Source organism: Syngnathus leptorhynchus, chromosome 10 (assembly GCF_054491065.1).
Source record: "Syngnathus leptorhynchus isolate UIUO chromosome 10, UIUO_Slep, whole genome shotgun sequence".
NCBI classification, from domain to species: Eukaryota; Metazoa; Chordata; class Actinopteri; order Syngnathiformes; family Syngnathidae; genus Syngnathus; species Syngnathus leptorhynchus.
The window spans coordinates 9,957,713-9,974,375 of NC_141204.1; the positions used below are offsets into that span (position 1 = coordinate 9,957,713).

Sequence of the window (16,663 nt, forward strand, 5' to 3'; positions counted from 1 at the left end):
TCCCTGTGATTGTGATGCCATAAAACAACCTTGTACTCAACCGGGAGTGGCTCATAAAGTGCCACATTGAAACAGGATTTATCCTGGTTTATAGTTGGCCTATGAATAATCGGGAATAAATATTGCTTTTAATCAAATCTTTCCCTCATAAAGGCTGAGAAAAACCGGTCTCGTCCACTGCAGATCATGAGATGTGGCGCCTTCTACACTAGGGGACGCTCTGACTGCGGAGCGCGTCTTCTGCTTGGAAGTGAGTTGAACACGGTCATACGCGCTTGGATGGATGGATGGATGGGCGGAGGGAGGCGAGGCCCAAAAGCACTGCGGCCAGGAAGCAGCTCAAATTACAGGCAGGGGGAGGTTGAGGGAGGAGGGAGGAGAGCAGTGTGTGGAGACGTAAGGAGGAGAAAAAGCTAGTAAACCTGACAAAGCGTCTGCGTAAAACACTGCGAGTAGTGTCGCCAAAGAGGACGCACGCTGATGGATTTTGCATCGGACCTCTGTATTATTGTAGCTCCTAATCCCACGTCTATCTTTAAAGTGACTTTCTTTTGAGTTGACAAGTGCACAGCTGGATTGTTGTTGCGCCCTGGAAGAAGAAACTTGGTGACGAGGAGGAAAGTTTCGGGGCAACTTCACTGTGCGTTTTTTTTTTTTAAACCCCGCTTCCACGGATAAAACGCGTAAAAGTAGGAATTCTTTGCATGGCAGTGGACTACTCTGCGAGTCAGACTTGGAATATATTTTGTGATTTGATCTGAGAGTGGATTAGTAAACGCCAGTCAGATTTTCTTTTCGGAGCGTAGAGGAGTTGGAAGACATTCCTCCGTCTGGATTGAGCCCATGTTCTGTCCTCCCTTATTCGTGCATGCCAAATCAGAGCTTCACGGTTTTACTCCACTTTGGTAAGTGTTTCTTCTGTTTATAATCCAACTCAGCAGCAAAAGTTTTCATCAACTTTTCCCGATCTCGCTGCATTCATGGAGAAATGTTGTTTTCAATATAAGGCTTCAAGTTTACAATTCCCGGCCAAAACCTTTTTAAAATATGCAACGACAGGTATTGTCAACAGTGCATGGGACCAAACTGTGTTGAACTTCATTGAAGGAATGTATTTCTTCTCCTTGTAAAAATAAACCCTTGTTTGTTTTAGAAGGCAAATAACTATACAACACCTTGCATCATCACTTTAGAGCCCATTAACGTGGGTCCTGGTTATTTATTACAATGCTTAATTTTCTACATCGCCTGTATGGGGCCAATTATCCCGTGACCGCAGTTGTTTTTTCACTGCTTTGGTACCGGGGCCCCTAAATCACCGAGCAGCTCCAAATGACCCCCCCATTTAGGAAAAGCCAACTGATTTGAATGTCAATAGGTATTCAATCAGCGCCAAGAAATTTCATTCAAAGTCTACTTTAAATGAAGAAGGCGCTCACGTTTAGAGCAAAGCAACACCATCAAACCGTCATTTCGTTAAGTCTTGCATTTCTATTATTATTTTATCTTATTTTGGACAATTTCATCTTATTCTATTATACTAAAATGGAATCTAATTATGATTGCGGTAAGTTGAAAACTTACATTTAATTGTAATTGGTGACATCATTGTGACTTTGATTGTGATGTTCATTAAGTTAAACAATGTGTTTGTAAAATGAAATAAAAATACAAGCATTAAAAAAAGTAATAATATTAGACTTCCTGTGGGCTATTTTTTTAATTTGATTCGCATAATCGAGTGATAGAAATGCACTAAAGGACAGTAGTGCGCAACAGGTTGGGTTCATCTGCTGTATACAGAAATCAATACAGAAATAGATTTGATGAGACTAATGTGGTATCGAGGGGTCAGATTTGATTGTGGCGATTGAGAAAAAAAATAAAATTTGTATGTTAAACAAACTACAATTTCTTGTCAGCATGCCAGATTTGAATGTTACAAGGTTTTTGTCTAAGCTTTTTTTCCTGCAGTAACAAAGTACTACATTTAAGTGTAAAACTTCTGGTGTCTCACAGCGTCCTCTCATTTTCATCTGTTGCTATGTCTCCCATCACCCTCAAGTTAAAAGTGGAAAAACACTCAAATGGTAGAAGCGATTCCTTTCGTAACCATTGTTTTATTCTGTTATCAGCCCAGGTGATCGGGTGAATTCCAGTGCCTGACAGTCCGCCCCGGCAGCAGTTGATGGTTGGGCGGACCCCCTCAGATGGGATCAGTGTCCAGGGGGCGTCGGAGAAGGGGGGTATGGGGAGCGCTGGCCCCCTCTAACGGGATGGCCTCGTGGGCCTGGCTTCTGGCTGCCGTCCTGCTGTCCCTGTTGACTGTCAGCTTGGCCCGGCCACCCATAACCGCCACCAAGGAAGAGGAGGCCACTCTGGAACCTGAAGGTGAGCAAACAAAGCGGGTCAGGAGAGATGGGTAGTTTGTCAGATGGAGGGTGGGCACCATTTATGTAACATTTGTTATGATAAAGCATATGCAGATCACATTGAGTTGATGTAAAATGCTTAAAGAATGTGAAAGGGCCAACCAACATGCATATAAACAAACCTCCTCGTTTGTCATCTGTTGCTGCGTGAGTGTGAAAGGCAGGTTGGTGGGACCGGGTAGGGTGGGACACTGTTTATGCTGGCAGCACTTTCATACCCTGCCTGCTTGCTTGGAATTAAGTTAGAGATGGAAAGGGAGAAACTCGGAATGCTACCATTTGCTTTTACTGTTCTGGGAGTTGAAAACATTCAACATAAAGTAGTTTATGATTTGTTTTTCCTGAAAACATAAAATAAATGATACACATATTTTTCTAAAAATCTTAGAAATTAGGTCAAACTGTTTAAAACGTGCCAGTAAACTTTTTACTTTTACTTATGTTTGGTTTCGTCACATATTTTCCATTTTGCGTGTCAGACGTTGGTCTAAAAACTTATCAATATACGAATGCATGAATCGTATGAATGAAACACGTGCATCGATTTGAATCCAATTGTTTGATCTTGGTGGTTATCTTGGCATTCTATTATTGTTATCAATTGGAGATTTTGCCATGTTTTCGTCTCCAGTTATATTGTCTGCCAGGATAGTATTTATTTTTTATTTTTTGCAAAATAACATTCCAAAGCCTCTTGTTGTACTACTTTAATCAGCATGCTAATTGGTTGTTTGGCAACCAAAAAAACCATCACTTTTCCACAATCCCCCCAGCACAGAGTATTCATCCCCCAACTTCTCTTGCTCTATACTTTGGAGGTCAACGATGATTATCGTGTTGATGAGAGGCTGTCACGCTTTGCTGTGGCTCAGGGGACAAACTGAGGAACAGCAAGAGTTCTCCAACCCTCCACGAGTCATCTATGGAGATTTGTGCACATTTGACTCATTCTTTAAATGAGATTTCATTAAGTTGAAGCCCTCAGAAGTGATGTGACTGCAGATTTGGAGGCTCTCAGTCATGCAGAACGTGTTCCAAATGCTCCGTCTTGCTCCCGCTGGTGTCACCTGGAGGGCGTGCATGTCAGGGAGACAGATTGGCTGCCGACCCCACCCTTTCTGTCCGTACGGGGATGTTTGGGATTCCCTTCAGCCCTGCTCTGCCCTGCAGCCATGCTACGTGTGCGCGTGGGAGTAAAATAGCTTTAAGTTGATGAGATTGCGTATCAGTGTAGTCTCCGTAGAGCTTGTGTTGCCCTGCGAGTTTTTCTACCTGTAACATTTGTAGCCAAGTCAGTGTGGTGGTTAAGGCTCAACACAACAGAGCCATTGTTGTCAGTGAATCCGCTGTGGTATCTGTGGGAGCGTGTTTACCTTGTCTAGGCGCACTCCGTTTGCACTCAGACAATGGCGCCAAACACAATCCTTGACATTGAGTTTTGTTTTTTTGTCAAGTTCACAGGCCTTGCCTTTGCGTACATCGAATAAGAGTGGCATGCTGGAGGACGGCTCAAAAGCGAGTGCAGCTGACAAAAGTCAGTTCATGACTTGGCCCTTGTCTTGCTTTTCGTGCCAAACTTTGTTCTTTAAAAAAACATTCTGTGCTGCGTGGAGACCAACTTCTCCAAATAGTTGAGTGGTTAGATAATTAGAGACAGCCAAGTTGAATCTTTCATGTTGAGACTGACACAGCTAATGTTTGGAGGTTTTTCAAAGGAGACATCCTTTATTTCTTGTCCACTGTGTGAATACTGTAATTGTGGACTCGGTCACAGACTTGTTTGATTCTACACTGATGTCCAAACCAAAAAAAAAAAAAAAAATGCCTGCATGCAATAAGCAGTCATGGTCATGGTAGTCAAGTGTGTGAAAAGATGAGTGTTGTGTGTTTAAAGCCATTTTGTAACACAGTGCTATCTCATTATAGTAGGAGGGCAGCTGTAAAAGTATAAAAGTGTCAGTTGGCTAACTAATGACATGGAGAATGTGTGTGTTTGAGAGGGGCAGGGTTATGTTGATGACAATAGACCTGAACTCCAACCTAACACCTAAAGTGTTGCTGGTCCACAGCAGGAGGCAAATGTGATGACAGAGAAAAGCAGTAATAGATCACCACATTCTACCAGTGTAAATTACTAGTTAATAGGGTTTGCCTTTAGCACATAGGTGACAGTTTTCCCCTTATTTGTAACCTTTTCACTTTGTAGTGTAGATTTCTGAATTACAATACTTCACTTACTGGCCAAAGCCATAGGCACATTGGAAATCTTGAATGCACTGAAGAGAAATTGGAAGGAAAAAAAAAGTATGTGCAGAAAGTCAAAATGTGTTCCTTGAATTCTCATTGAATGATTGTGTGTGAGTTTGATTAAGTCAGACAATATGGTATAGATCAGAATAAGTTGTGCTTGGCAATGGCAATGGAGGATGTTTCAGATCTTCAATACTAAATTGTGTTGGTGTAGCCTTTAGATAGAAAGATTGAAGAGTGGTTCACACATTTGCTTCACAGTTCTGAGGTTAAGGGTTCAAATCTGGGTTTTGGCATTTGTGTGGCTTTTGCATGTTCTCCCCGCACTCTCATACTCCAAACACATACATGTTAGTGTCATTGACCAAAACTGACCTTAAATTGACCTTTGATTTGAATGTTTGTGTATGCTTATTTGTCTGATCTATGCCATTCAATTTGTTGGTGACCACTCATGTACCCACCCCTCTTACCGCATCTTAGTCGAAAGAGATAAGAAGTCACCATCAAAAGGGTCGGGTGGGGTTCAGGGAAAACCTTGTGTGGGGGGTTAGGGTTAGGCAAAATGAAGGGGTTGTTGCCATGGATGCTAGCTGGGGGCCGGTTCACGGAGCCTCTCCTTTGTCATAGCATAAAAAGCAAAAAAAAAAAAGGATTTGAATGTGAAAGGACAAAAAGAGAAAGAAAAGAAGGATGGACAAGAAAAGGAGAGAAAGGTCCGGGGATTTTCTACGTGAGAAGGATGCAAAAGCACGAGGAAAGGAAAAAGGGATAAGTGGACTTGTAGAAGATAATTTAATTCAATAATGTGTGTGTGTGTGTGTTTGTGTGTGGGTGCTGTGATGAAATGGCAGTCATTACATTTAGTGAGAGAGCGAAGGGATAGGAAAGTACACTTTCATCTGAGTAAGCCTTTCTACTAAAGTACCTCCATACATTCTTTTGAGTAAGGGAACTTATTTGTTATTTGACATTTTGCTACTTTCCACATCACTGTCCAGTCTTGGCCGATGAGATGGGCAGACTGTAAGATAAGAAGGTAGGTGGGACGGCAGAGACATTTTTGAAATTACTTTTGCCACAGACACAGTTTTGTCATCTAGATTGGAGTGGAGTCACGAGACACATGGAAATCACTGTCAGAAATGAAATGCTGATGTTTTCCAGCATGACTGACAGGAATGATGAAGCTGATTGATATTGAGCTAAAGTGTGTGTGTGAAGATAATTTGATTCAGAAATGTGTGTGTGTGTTTGTAATCAAGAAGAGCCCTTCTAATTTGGTATATGTTTGCCTGATGTATGCGTTAGACATCCATAATCGTATTAATCTTGCGTCTGTTTTCTTTTTTTAATCCCACCCCTTAAGGCTCCATGTGGCTGCTGATGTATTCTCAATATGTTTAAGCATGCTCACATAAGACACAGGTTTCCCATGAACAGTCAGGCAGGCCGGAGGTGTCAACAGGGTCAGGTCAGCCGGGTCAGGGGTGAGAGCTCGGCGGGGGGGTGTTTGGGACAGGGGAAGGAGAGGGGAAAACGGAAAGCGAGGTGAAAGAGAGAAATGGGGAGGCAGTGGGAGCTGGAGTTGACAAAGTGGCACAGATGGACACCGCAGAGATAAAACAAGTGATGAGGGTCGAACTAACACGTTCATGCTTTCTTTAATTAAGCACACCATTTGGAAGCCCAGCACTCCCTCTTGTTTATGTTTATGTAACACAATCTGTTCCTGGATAGTTGTTTATCGCAGATTGTTCGAATTTGAGGGAAAAAAAAACAATAAATCCCAAGGGAAATAATGAAAAGAAAAACAATCCATTCCAGGATCAAACTGTTGTGACTTTTATGAGCTAAACTGACAAAGTTAAGTCGCTTTTGAAGTTAACCATTTGGCAAGTATGAAATTAACTGCTGTTAATATTAAGATGTTATTTGTTACTGTGTAAATAGAATCTAACCTTGGTGTCAAAGCTAATAATAAATATTGATGCGCAGAGTGAAACAGAAATCCCGAATGTGAGTTCACTCCGCTGTATATTCGTTTTTCCCCTTCACAAGTTCTTCTTCTTACAACACTCTTTGCTTGCGATAGTCTTTCTTTTGAAATAAGTGTTTCTAGTGTGATTTATTTCTACAACTATACAGTTACCCAGTTATCTTCCACTGTATATTTGTACCGGGTTATGTTGCTATGTGTCTTGGCAGTTTTAATAGCTTCTCAGTAAAAATTAAGCACAAAGCTCAAAAAGCCTCCAGGATGGAAGCGTCATGTCGTAAAACGTGGCGGAGCTAGCTAGAGCCCGAGAGTTCTTCCTTCTTATCAGACCACACACGCAGATGAGGGCGCTGAAGGAAGGGTTAATTATTTCCGAATCGAGGGAAAGAGAAGGGAAAAAAAAAAGACAATGCAGGAACTGTACCTGTGTGTGTTTACTTGCCCAAGGGGAACGTTTAGAGGCATGCACACATGCCACGGCTGCTGGCTCGCAGCAGAATTTCCTTTCCTGTTGAGGCTAGAGTGTGTATACTCTACACTTAACATACGCATACACACAGCAGGGCATCATGTGGGTGCAACATGGTTGAAAGGTGTGTTTGTTAAGGCACAGGAAAGGTGGGGACTACCACTACCTCCGTAATTATATGCATAAGCCTAAAGCCACTCGCTTTAAATATCCATTCATCACCATGCTATACCATTACTACCATTTTCCATTTTCCTGCCGCTTTCGCTGTGACGTTTTTTTTTTTTTTATTGTGCCGCAATAAAAAGCAGAACTTGGATTGTTTATGTCAGTAGTAAAGTGTTTCCAACAATGCAGCTGGCTGTATTTGATAGCGTTGAATGTCCACAATTCTGTAGAAATGTAGTTTGAGCTTTGAGTTATTGAAGATTCACCTGGTCCCATAACAGCCATCATGATCTTTTAAGAGCACGGTGTACACACAGGCATTCGCTGGCAGATTTCACGTTTCCGCTCATAGGTGAAGGATCTCCGCTCTATTTGGAGCCGTGCATTGTTGAGAACCTCTTCCTCAGCCAGATGATCTTGCGCTGGAGTTGTAGATCTTCTATCGACATTTCATGGAAGAGAATAATGAAGGCGGAAATGGAAAACAGAAGTGTTAGGTCACTGCCAGGTAGCGTCTTTGAAAAAAAAAGTTAGACAGGAACAGAGAAACGCCTCCACCAAACACAGAACACCTGCTTCTTTTCCCTTCTGCCCGACAACTTCAAACCTTTTGGCTGATGTCTTCCTCAGGTACACATTCCAGAGTTGTTTTACCATTTTTTTGACCGCAGTATATCAGCTACGCACAGTCTCTCTCACACACACATACATTACACACACTGCTTGGTATCTCAGTAAAGGTTAGTAATTATTGGGGGCTTTTTTTTCCATCACAGCCGTGTTGGATTCTCACATGCTAACAATGCATTGGTTTTATTTTTTAGACCGTTTTTACACAGTACTGTGGCTTTTGCATGCGCTCCATCAATACCAGTACACTTGTTTTTGTGATTGCTGGTATTTTCTAGGTTCTGTTTCAAATGACTCACTGGGAAGACATGTTGGTGTTTACAAAAAAAAAAAAAAAACGCGGCCTCCTCAATTTTGCTCTGCCTGCATAAGTTAATTGAATTGCATCAGTTAGTGGTGTTGTGGTGTTTTTGTTTCTTACACTATGGCTTGTTTCTTCTTCTCTTTCCACCTTCTTGTGCACCCTTTTCATCCACTCCATCATCCCCTCTTCCCACACCTCTTCCTACCCCGTTCGCTCTGCAGACGCATCCGACAAATATCAAATTTCTAAGCCCACGGTGTGCTCTGTGCACCCGGGGGAGGTGTTGAAGCTGAGCTGCCCTCTGCCGGCAACGGGGACCATCATCTGGACCAAAGATGGCAGCTCTCTGGGTACCAACAACCGCACACTGATAGAACAGGAGGTGCTGCAGATCCGTGATGCCACACCCAAGGATTCGGGGCTGTATGAATGCACCATTGTGGGCAAAGACACGGTCTGCTTCATAGTCAATGTCACAGGTGAGTCAGGGACCAGGAAAGGACAGGCCAGGACAGAGAGTTTACACATTGAGGGCCTTATTTTTATGAACGGCATAAATCCTATATGGTGGGTGGCGTACGTCTGTACGGATTTGACCTGGTGTTGGTAATTTTGCTTGGACCCTGATAAAATTCACCAAAATGTAACGATCGATGTTCTACCAGCAAATCGTCACTCTGCCAGGCGTATTAGCAACATTTCTTCCACTAACCTTCAACGGCTGCATTCTATAGTGAGTTGCAGAAATGTTTTTTTTTTATTGTCGGTCCATCAAAATATTGCTTTACATGAAGCCCGTTTGTTGCACAGAACAGGTCAGGCACCTCTGTATTGGCATGTGTGTCCAGATGTGCATTGCCTGAGAAAGGGGGTCAGTAACCCCAGTCACTCTGTGCAGATGCCATCTCGTCGGGGGATGATGAGGACGATACGGAGCGAACGGAAGACGCAGGGGCGGACGGAGAACAGCTAAGTGAGTATGGGAGGGATTCAAGAGTGTAAAGCATCACCCCACTTCAATTACTTATTGCGCTCAGACGGCAATTTTCTTCAAACGATTGGTTTTACTTAATGCGGGTACATTCTTGTGTAATTTAAAGACACAGATTCAATGATTGAGAATATTTTTTAGGTAGTATTCCAAAAGAAAGGAAAACCCTTTCGGAATTGCCGGAAATAGCGTTTCGATAGCAGTGCACCTCTGTCCCTCCTTTTTACCGGGATTCTTATTGTTTGAACGTAGTAAAGCATAGTTAGCAAGTAAAATGACTTCATTGTTTTGGATGGAGTACTGGTCACAAAAAAAAAAATTCTTTTCTGCTCATATCGCTGTCTAAACTTCTACGTGGTGCATGTGCTCGTGTTTACTAGATACTCCAGAGAATCTAGAGATTCCTGACATTCCTTCAGCTTGTGTCTCGCAGGTAGCCAGGCTTTTAGGAGCCATCCAGCTAGCCAGTCAGTCAGCTGGGCTTATCTATTACAAAAGACAACTATCTGGACCCAGTTACCGAGCTGATTTACTTTGAGTGTGCCTGTGCTATCTGCGTGCACAAAAGAGAAAGCTTTGCCCATCTATGTTTGGCTGTTTATGAAGGCACATACATAGACAGCCACAAACACACATGCACACATGCTCACTCTCGAAAATGTCATGAAGTGAAGATGAGGGCTTCCACATCTTGTTAAAATTCTCCAGTGGATGCTTCCCCACCTCCCTTTTTGGGCTCACCATAATTGCCTAAAAACCATTAAATACGGGGGAGGAACTGAGCAAGAACACAGCCAAAGAGGGAAAGGGGAAAATATCCAGACTCTCTGTTGGTAATAAACTGGTTGAAAACCAAATGACGCCTGTTCTGCTTGTACTGTTACATTTTATTTGAAAATAGAATAAATTTAGTGGGAACACGAGCTTGTTAAACCTAGGCCAGCACTTTTCTGAGCTAGGTGTGGAACATTGGCCTTCAGCTGGTACCTGTAACACATGACGAGTTGGCATAGAGGCAATGGTGGGAAAGAGCCTGCCTTTTCAAAGTCGGGTGTCTTCATTTTTGGGAACCCAGAAAGGTTTGGGCATCAGAACATTGATTTACTATGCATGAAAGATGGAACTACTAAAAAAAACAAAAAAAAAAACGTGCAGTTTGTTTGGTTGGCAGTGGTAGCCTTTTGGAGGAGACATGGAGGAGCCTCTTCATTTTGAGGGAAGCTGTCTTTGAGAGCAGGGTGGGTAACGCTGATGTCATGATAAAGGCAGAGAGCCATGTGTTTGTCACAGTTTTTCTAGTTGGGAGCTCTCCTCACTTTGGTTTACTTACGTCATCATTCGCTGTTAGCGGACCTCCCCTTTAAAGGAAACTCGTCTGATAAAAGGAGAAATAGTCAAGAAGAAACAAAACTGGGAAGAGCGAGCAAGAAAAAAAAAACCACGTTGACTCACAATGCAGGAGTTAGATAACCTCAGCTCAGATAAACGTCCATGACTGTGGCTCCAGATGTGTTAGGCAACGAGAATGCAGGCTGTCGTGGACACCGCCGCAATTGGCCACTTCATTCGGTGAGAGGTTGGAGGGTCATCTTGTTTGAAGTACTGCACCTCCGGACGGAGGGCATGGGAACCAGCGGCGTTCACCTTTCATCTCCCAGCCTCATCTTCCAACCTGGCTGCCACTCTAGGGTCAGAGGTCGTTTTGGTGAGACAGGGTTGCGATGGGACAGTCTTCTTCTAATCTGTCTGTGGGAATGCAAGGAGTGCTGACAAGCAGAGTAATAACAAGAGGGTAAAGATACCAAGGAAAAGGGAGGCAGATAGAGAGAGTGAAGGGATACAAATGGAACAACTACCTAATTATAGGAGTTAAACACTTAGCATACAGTATCCATCCATCCAGGAAAGAAGAGCAGTTTGCTGACATTACTCTCCAACTGTGTGCTTCTTGCCTGGGTGGAAATATCAGACTGGACAGGCAAATATTCTCTAAATATATGTTTGAAGACAGTTGTGGTCCTATGAGTGGGAATTCCCTCTGTTGTTTGTCGGTTATGCAAGAGAGGAAGTGATGGTGTGGAAGACCGTTAAGGTTGCCGTTAAAACTTTCTCTTTTCCTTGGGAATCCCATCTGCTTTGGAAATCAGGCTCCCAGGTGCAGAGGGAATGAGACGGGAAGGGTGCTTGGAACAAAATCTAGCTATGTGGAGAAACAAACAACTCAGTTAGCGAGGCAGACAGATGTCAGAGAATCACTAGCTTCTATTTTCTCCTCTGACAACATGTAATGGTTGTCCAAGGGCGATAAGCATCCGTAGTCCTGCTGTTTGCATTGTGCCAACTGACCCACAGATAAAGAGGAGAGCTGTGGGAATTGGAGGAAGTGAAGAAAGAAAAGCTGCTAAGTTGAATGAGATGAAATTGAATGTAATAGTCCACTTGGCAAGACCCAAGTGTATTTTCCTCTAGAGGAAAGTTTTGGGAAAGTATGAAAGTGTGTGTGGGTTTTTTTTTTAACCTGTGTGAGTGTGCACCTCTGGGTTGTGCTTCCTGGCAGTGTGTTACTCAATGTCATCAATGTGCTTGTCTGGTAGTGTAGCTTTTTTTGTGAATCAGAGGAATGCCCGCTTTTGGCTCTTCTGCTCTTCATCGTCCAAGGCCACTGAGTTAACCATGATCTCAGCCTGACTGATCACCAACTGTTTTGTGTTTGCAGGCGCCCCATACTGGACCTCGGTTGCAAAGATGGAGAAGAAGCTGCATGCAGTGCCAGCTGCCAACACAGTCAAGTTCCGCTGTTCTGCAGGAGGCAACCCCCGGCCCAAGCTGCGCTGGCTTAAAAACAGCAGGCCTTTCCGCCAAGAGGACCGCATGGGAGGTTATAAGGTAGGATAAACACTAAAATAGCATAACTTCTATTTATCTCTGATGTCAGACTTTCCCATCTCTGTGCTATAACCATTGCGGCTATATGTGATCGTACTCCTAAAGACAGTTCAAATTGGTTTTGTAGTAATTCCCAAAGTCCTTTCACCTCATTTTCATGCTTCAATGAAGACAGAGGAAACGAGAGCAGAGTTTCTGCTGTGAAGTTGGAATTGCTCATGCTTGAATCTCCTCTCACCAGGATACCTGGCAGAATCTCTCACTGTAACTCATTCGAGAACCGGGCGTTGAACGTAAGGGTGCAGTACCCCCACAGATGTAAATAAAAGTCACTCAATCAGGGAAAACAGGTCCTGCTCCGTTTGGTTTGTGTGCGATTGTCGTACTTGTGATTCATGACACGGTCAACAAATAACTGCAAAAGGTTACTTTTCAGATTGTATATGACACAACTCTGCCTGATATTATGGTTGCAATGAAACTAAAATATTAATAAGGCCCCTTTTTTCTGGGAGAAGAAAAAATATGACCAATTACTTGAATATGATTCCTGACGTCCTCCAATTAAACTTGTTTTACTCATCTTAGAAATGCCTTTTATATAATTCTTTGTCAAAAGAAGAATACTTGCATGTATAAAGTAAAGCACGATAACTGGAACTTTACACAAAGTTGCAGTGATGCCAAGCAAAAAAAGCCAAAAGCCAATTGATGCCCCACCGGGAGAGTTTAAGGTGGAGATTATGTTAACGTAGCTGCTAATATTGCATCCATTCTGCCTTTAGCATGTTTCGAACAATGCAAACAAAAAAACAGCCGGGTGAAAATGATACATTCAGCCTGTTAGACAAACCTCTGGCTGCTCATTTCCTTTTTTTAGTCAACAAATGTTAGACAAAAGCTGTACCTTAGCCCAGCCCTGTGGCATAAGCTTCCCTTTGTGTGAAATGTGGGCTTGTCTCGCTCCAGTCACTCTGAATGTAGACAGAAATCGTTTTTATTGTTGGTTGCTCATGTCGATCCCACACACCGATGCAATTCATTTAGCGTATTGAAATAATAAAAACAAGCTCCGAAAGTTCTTATTTTTTGATTACGACATTGGTTTCAAGGTTAGAGGCACACTAGTACGATACGTCTTTCATTTTAAAAAGTAAAGCTAAAACGTTTGGATGAGATATTGATCATATTTACTGCCTAATGTCTACCTTGGTAATGTTTCCCAGCACACTTAATTTTTCCTTCTATGGCAGTGTTGTTTTATTTTCTTGTGCGTTTACTCATCTTCCGAATCCACCCACTTGCTTCTACAGGTACGAAGTCAGCACTGGACCCTTATTATGGAAAGTGTGGTTCCATCGGACAAAGGCAACTACACCTGCTTGGTGGAGAATGAGTTCGGAACCATCAGCCACACCTACACCTTGGATGTTGTGGGTCAGTATGGCACAATTTACAAATCTTAGCTTATGCTAATTCAGGAGGAGTGGAGGGATGGGACGAACACAATTCAGAAAGTGTGTTTGTGTGGAGTCAGATCATACAGGTGATGAATTCCAAAATGTTTGATTTAGGTCAAAGTTACATTTTTTTCCACTGTTACGTTTTCAGTTGATTAGTCAATAACAACATTCTAGTCTTTGAAATAGTATATAAGAGATTTTTAAATAGTTTCCAATGAAGATAAATAAGCTTCTGGTGTTTCAAGGAATTACTATTAGATGCTGATTTTAGTGTCACTAAGTCAGTAGCACACAGAGTGCTTGGCTCAGCACTACTTCACTCATCAAACTTGGTCAACCCTTCTTAATGACCTTTGGAGCATACAAAGCAAAGTGTTTTTTCTGCTGAGTTGGCACAATCAATAGTCAGCAGCACAACAGTAGGATAATGACAAAGGATCAATGAGCATGTATGTTAGGAGTGAAGACTCTCTCCCTCTCTCATTAGGACTTGCAAGTAATCACACGGACTCGCTTATCTGACCAATGTGGTCAATAATCCACAACCGGGCTGATGTCCAGCGGCAGATGTTTGATTCACACAAAAGTCCATTGGTCACTCCATGATACTGCGTTGTTAAGACAAAACCTCCCCCACTCACTCCGACACACTTTTGCTTCAAGTCACATTTCTTACCATTCTTTTATCAAATGGAGATGAACTACCTGAGGGTTGTTGCGCAATGAGTGTATAGCTAAATGCACATAAATATACTGGTTGATTCTGCAGTAAGCCAAAGCTCTGCTTTAGACTGCACATTTCTGTTTTTGTTCTATTTTATAGCCGAGCAGTAAAGACTCTAAATGTCTGGCTCCACTGCCACTGCCCCCTGCAACCTCTTGCTTCATTTTACTTCTTTATAATGTGGTTCACAAAGGAAGAGCAGAGGCTTCGGGACAGAAAAGGAGGGGATATAGACATAGAAAAGACTGCTTATCAGTGTTTTTTTCCCCCAAATGACCCACAAGATTAGCTGTTAAAACAGAGCGAGACTAGTGACTTCTGGCTCAAACTGGCCCTCTAAAGAAAGGCCTTTGGTTGAGTAACCACGAGTGGACATGAGAAGTCAAACGTGGGGAGTCAAAAAGGGCCCCGACACTCAGTGGCCCTCGGTTTTGTTGTTTTAGGCCCTATTCTGTTTTGGGTCTGCTTTTGGCTCGATTACAAAATCACAACATTGTTATATAACCGGATGTTCAAATTTGAAAATCAAGTTAGCCCTATTGATAAGCTGATAGGTACATTAAATCTTATTTTATATATGGAAGAAATGATAAAAGTATTTCCCAACAACATGCTTGCGAGTGGACATTTCTCTGTTGATTTGAGATTATGTCTGAGTTGACGCCGTCCCCTCCTTCAGTATTGCTCTCTTGTGTGTGAGATAAGATGTCCTGCCAATGACTTCTGTCATGATTGTTCCGGTAGAGCGTATTTCCAAAGGACATTAAATGGTGACGAATAATTCTGTTTTGCCAGTTATTTTTTATCGTCACTTGCAGTTTTACATTTCCATTGGGAAACGTTCCTATAACAGTTTCTCTCATTGTTTCTATAAAAGCTTGATGAAGAGTAAACCTTTGGTCTGGTGGGTAATAAAGGTCAGCACAATGACAATGCAGGAGAGAAGTTCAGGAATCATCTGGCACTCTCTCATCCCATTTCTCCATCTAGTAAATCTGAGTTCATAAACTTTCAGCATTGTCCTTACCTTCAGGCATTGTTTGAAAAGGCAACGCAATGCTTCAGGCTGAGTGATGTCATTCCCTGTGAATGTGTGTGTGTGATGGCAGCGAGTGGTTGCTGTCAGTGTGGGGGTGGGTGGGCTCCTCAGCACGCTTGTGGCGGCCCGATGCAGTTTGAAAGGGAGCATTGTTCAACAGGTCTCGCTCTGTTTGGATTTGCAGTCCAAATGTTTGCCTGTAGAAGAATGCAGATAGCAGGACATGTGGGGGTGCTGCCAAGGTGTTTCACTTTCCAACACAACTGCCTTGCCGCCTAAACACCAAACCTAAAGAAAGTCCTCCTTCAGCATAAATTTCTTTAAGGCACTGTCTTTAGAATTCTGAGGCCTCCAAATTGTTCTCTGATAAAAGGAGCACAGTCGTGTTTCTGCCTGTCCTAGTTTACCAGGAAATCTTTGCACACAGAACTCAGGAAGTCCTGGAGATACAGTAATCGTAAAAATGAAATGGACGATCTAAAGATGTTTACCATCTGGCTTCAAGACTTTTTACTTTATGATAACCATTACCACAAAGTTGAACAGTTCTAGTGGCTCGTGTTTCCACTACAGGATATGCAGGATGATAATATCTGTGTCAACTATGTAAGTAGTGTGACACTGTACCAGAGCAACACAGTGTAACCTACTAATTATTCAACAAAGAAGAGGAATGGAACACAACAATGGAGTACTTCTCGTATTTGTGTACTGTAAGGACACTTTTCCGTACGGTTCAGACAAGATGTCATCGATTAAGAACTGATAAGGCTCGTATTTGGTTGAAATTAGGTCACTTTTGTTGTGATAATAAACAGCAAAAAGTACACAGCCCAGTTGAAATGGCAGGTTTTCATAAAATAGGAAATTGAGGTCAAGAAAAATCAATTCAAAACATATTCCTTAAACATTTACTTTAAACTTGATAAATGGAACGCCTACCATCCGACTAAGTGTCATTGATAAAACCCAAATCCATTTCAGATGTTCTAGTAGTAGTAGGCTTTTCCAAAACATGTTTTTTTTCCCCAAAACTGGACGTTTTGTGCTAACACTGCTTATATGAACTGGTCACCTTTTCTAAGACCTCAGTTCCTTTCAGGAAAAAAAAAAATCTGTGTTTTGTTTTCGTCAAACATCAGACATGGTCCTTCCCCCATCATAGATTTACTTTTATTTACATGATGGAAAAGTCATTTTGAGGTGATTTATCTAGGTTTCATTTCTGATATCATTTAGTGTGTAGACTTTATAGCCTCTCGATTCTGTGTATGTTTAAGTAGGAGTCTAAACAAAAAAAAAACTTTC

The 16,663-nt window shown here is 42.3% G+C and overlaps 1 protein-coding gene across 6 annotated transcripts in view; it reads left to right on the forward strand.

The window, feature by feature from the left end:
* The first annotated feature begins 378 nt into the window (after positions 1 to 378).
* The window catches only part of fgfr2 (fibroblast growth factor receptor 2), a 30,525-nt gene continuing 14,240 nt past the window's right edge, over positions 379 to 16,663 (forward strand). For 3 of the 6 annotated variants that reach the window (XM_085921349.1, XM_085921346.1, XM_085921347.1), the window contains exons 1-6: positions 380 to 905; positions 2,136 to 2,391; positions 8,474 to 8,731; positions 9,151 to 9,225; positions 11,960 to 12,129; positions 13,443 to 13,566. In XM_085921349.1, coding sequence (XP_085777475.1) covers positions 2,211 to 2,391; positions 8,474 to 8,731; positions 9,151 to 9,225; positions 11,960 to 12,129; positions 13,443 to 13,566 — 808 coding nt within the window. In that variant the 5' untranslated portion in view covers positions 380 to 905; positions 2,136 to 2,210. Of the gene's footprint in view, positions 906 to 2,135; positions 2,392 to 8,473; positions 8,732 to 9,150; positions 9,226 to 11,959; positions 12,130 to 13,442; positions 13,567 to 16,663 lie in introns of all 6 variants that reach the window. The other 3 variants (XM_085921348.1, XM_085921350.1, XM_085921351.1) reach the window with 3 other exon arrangements.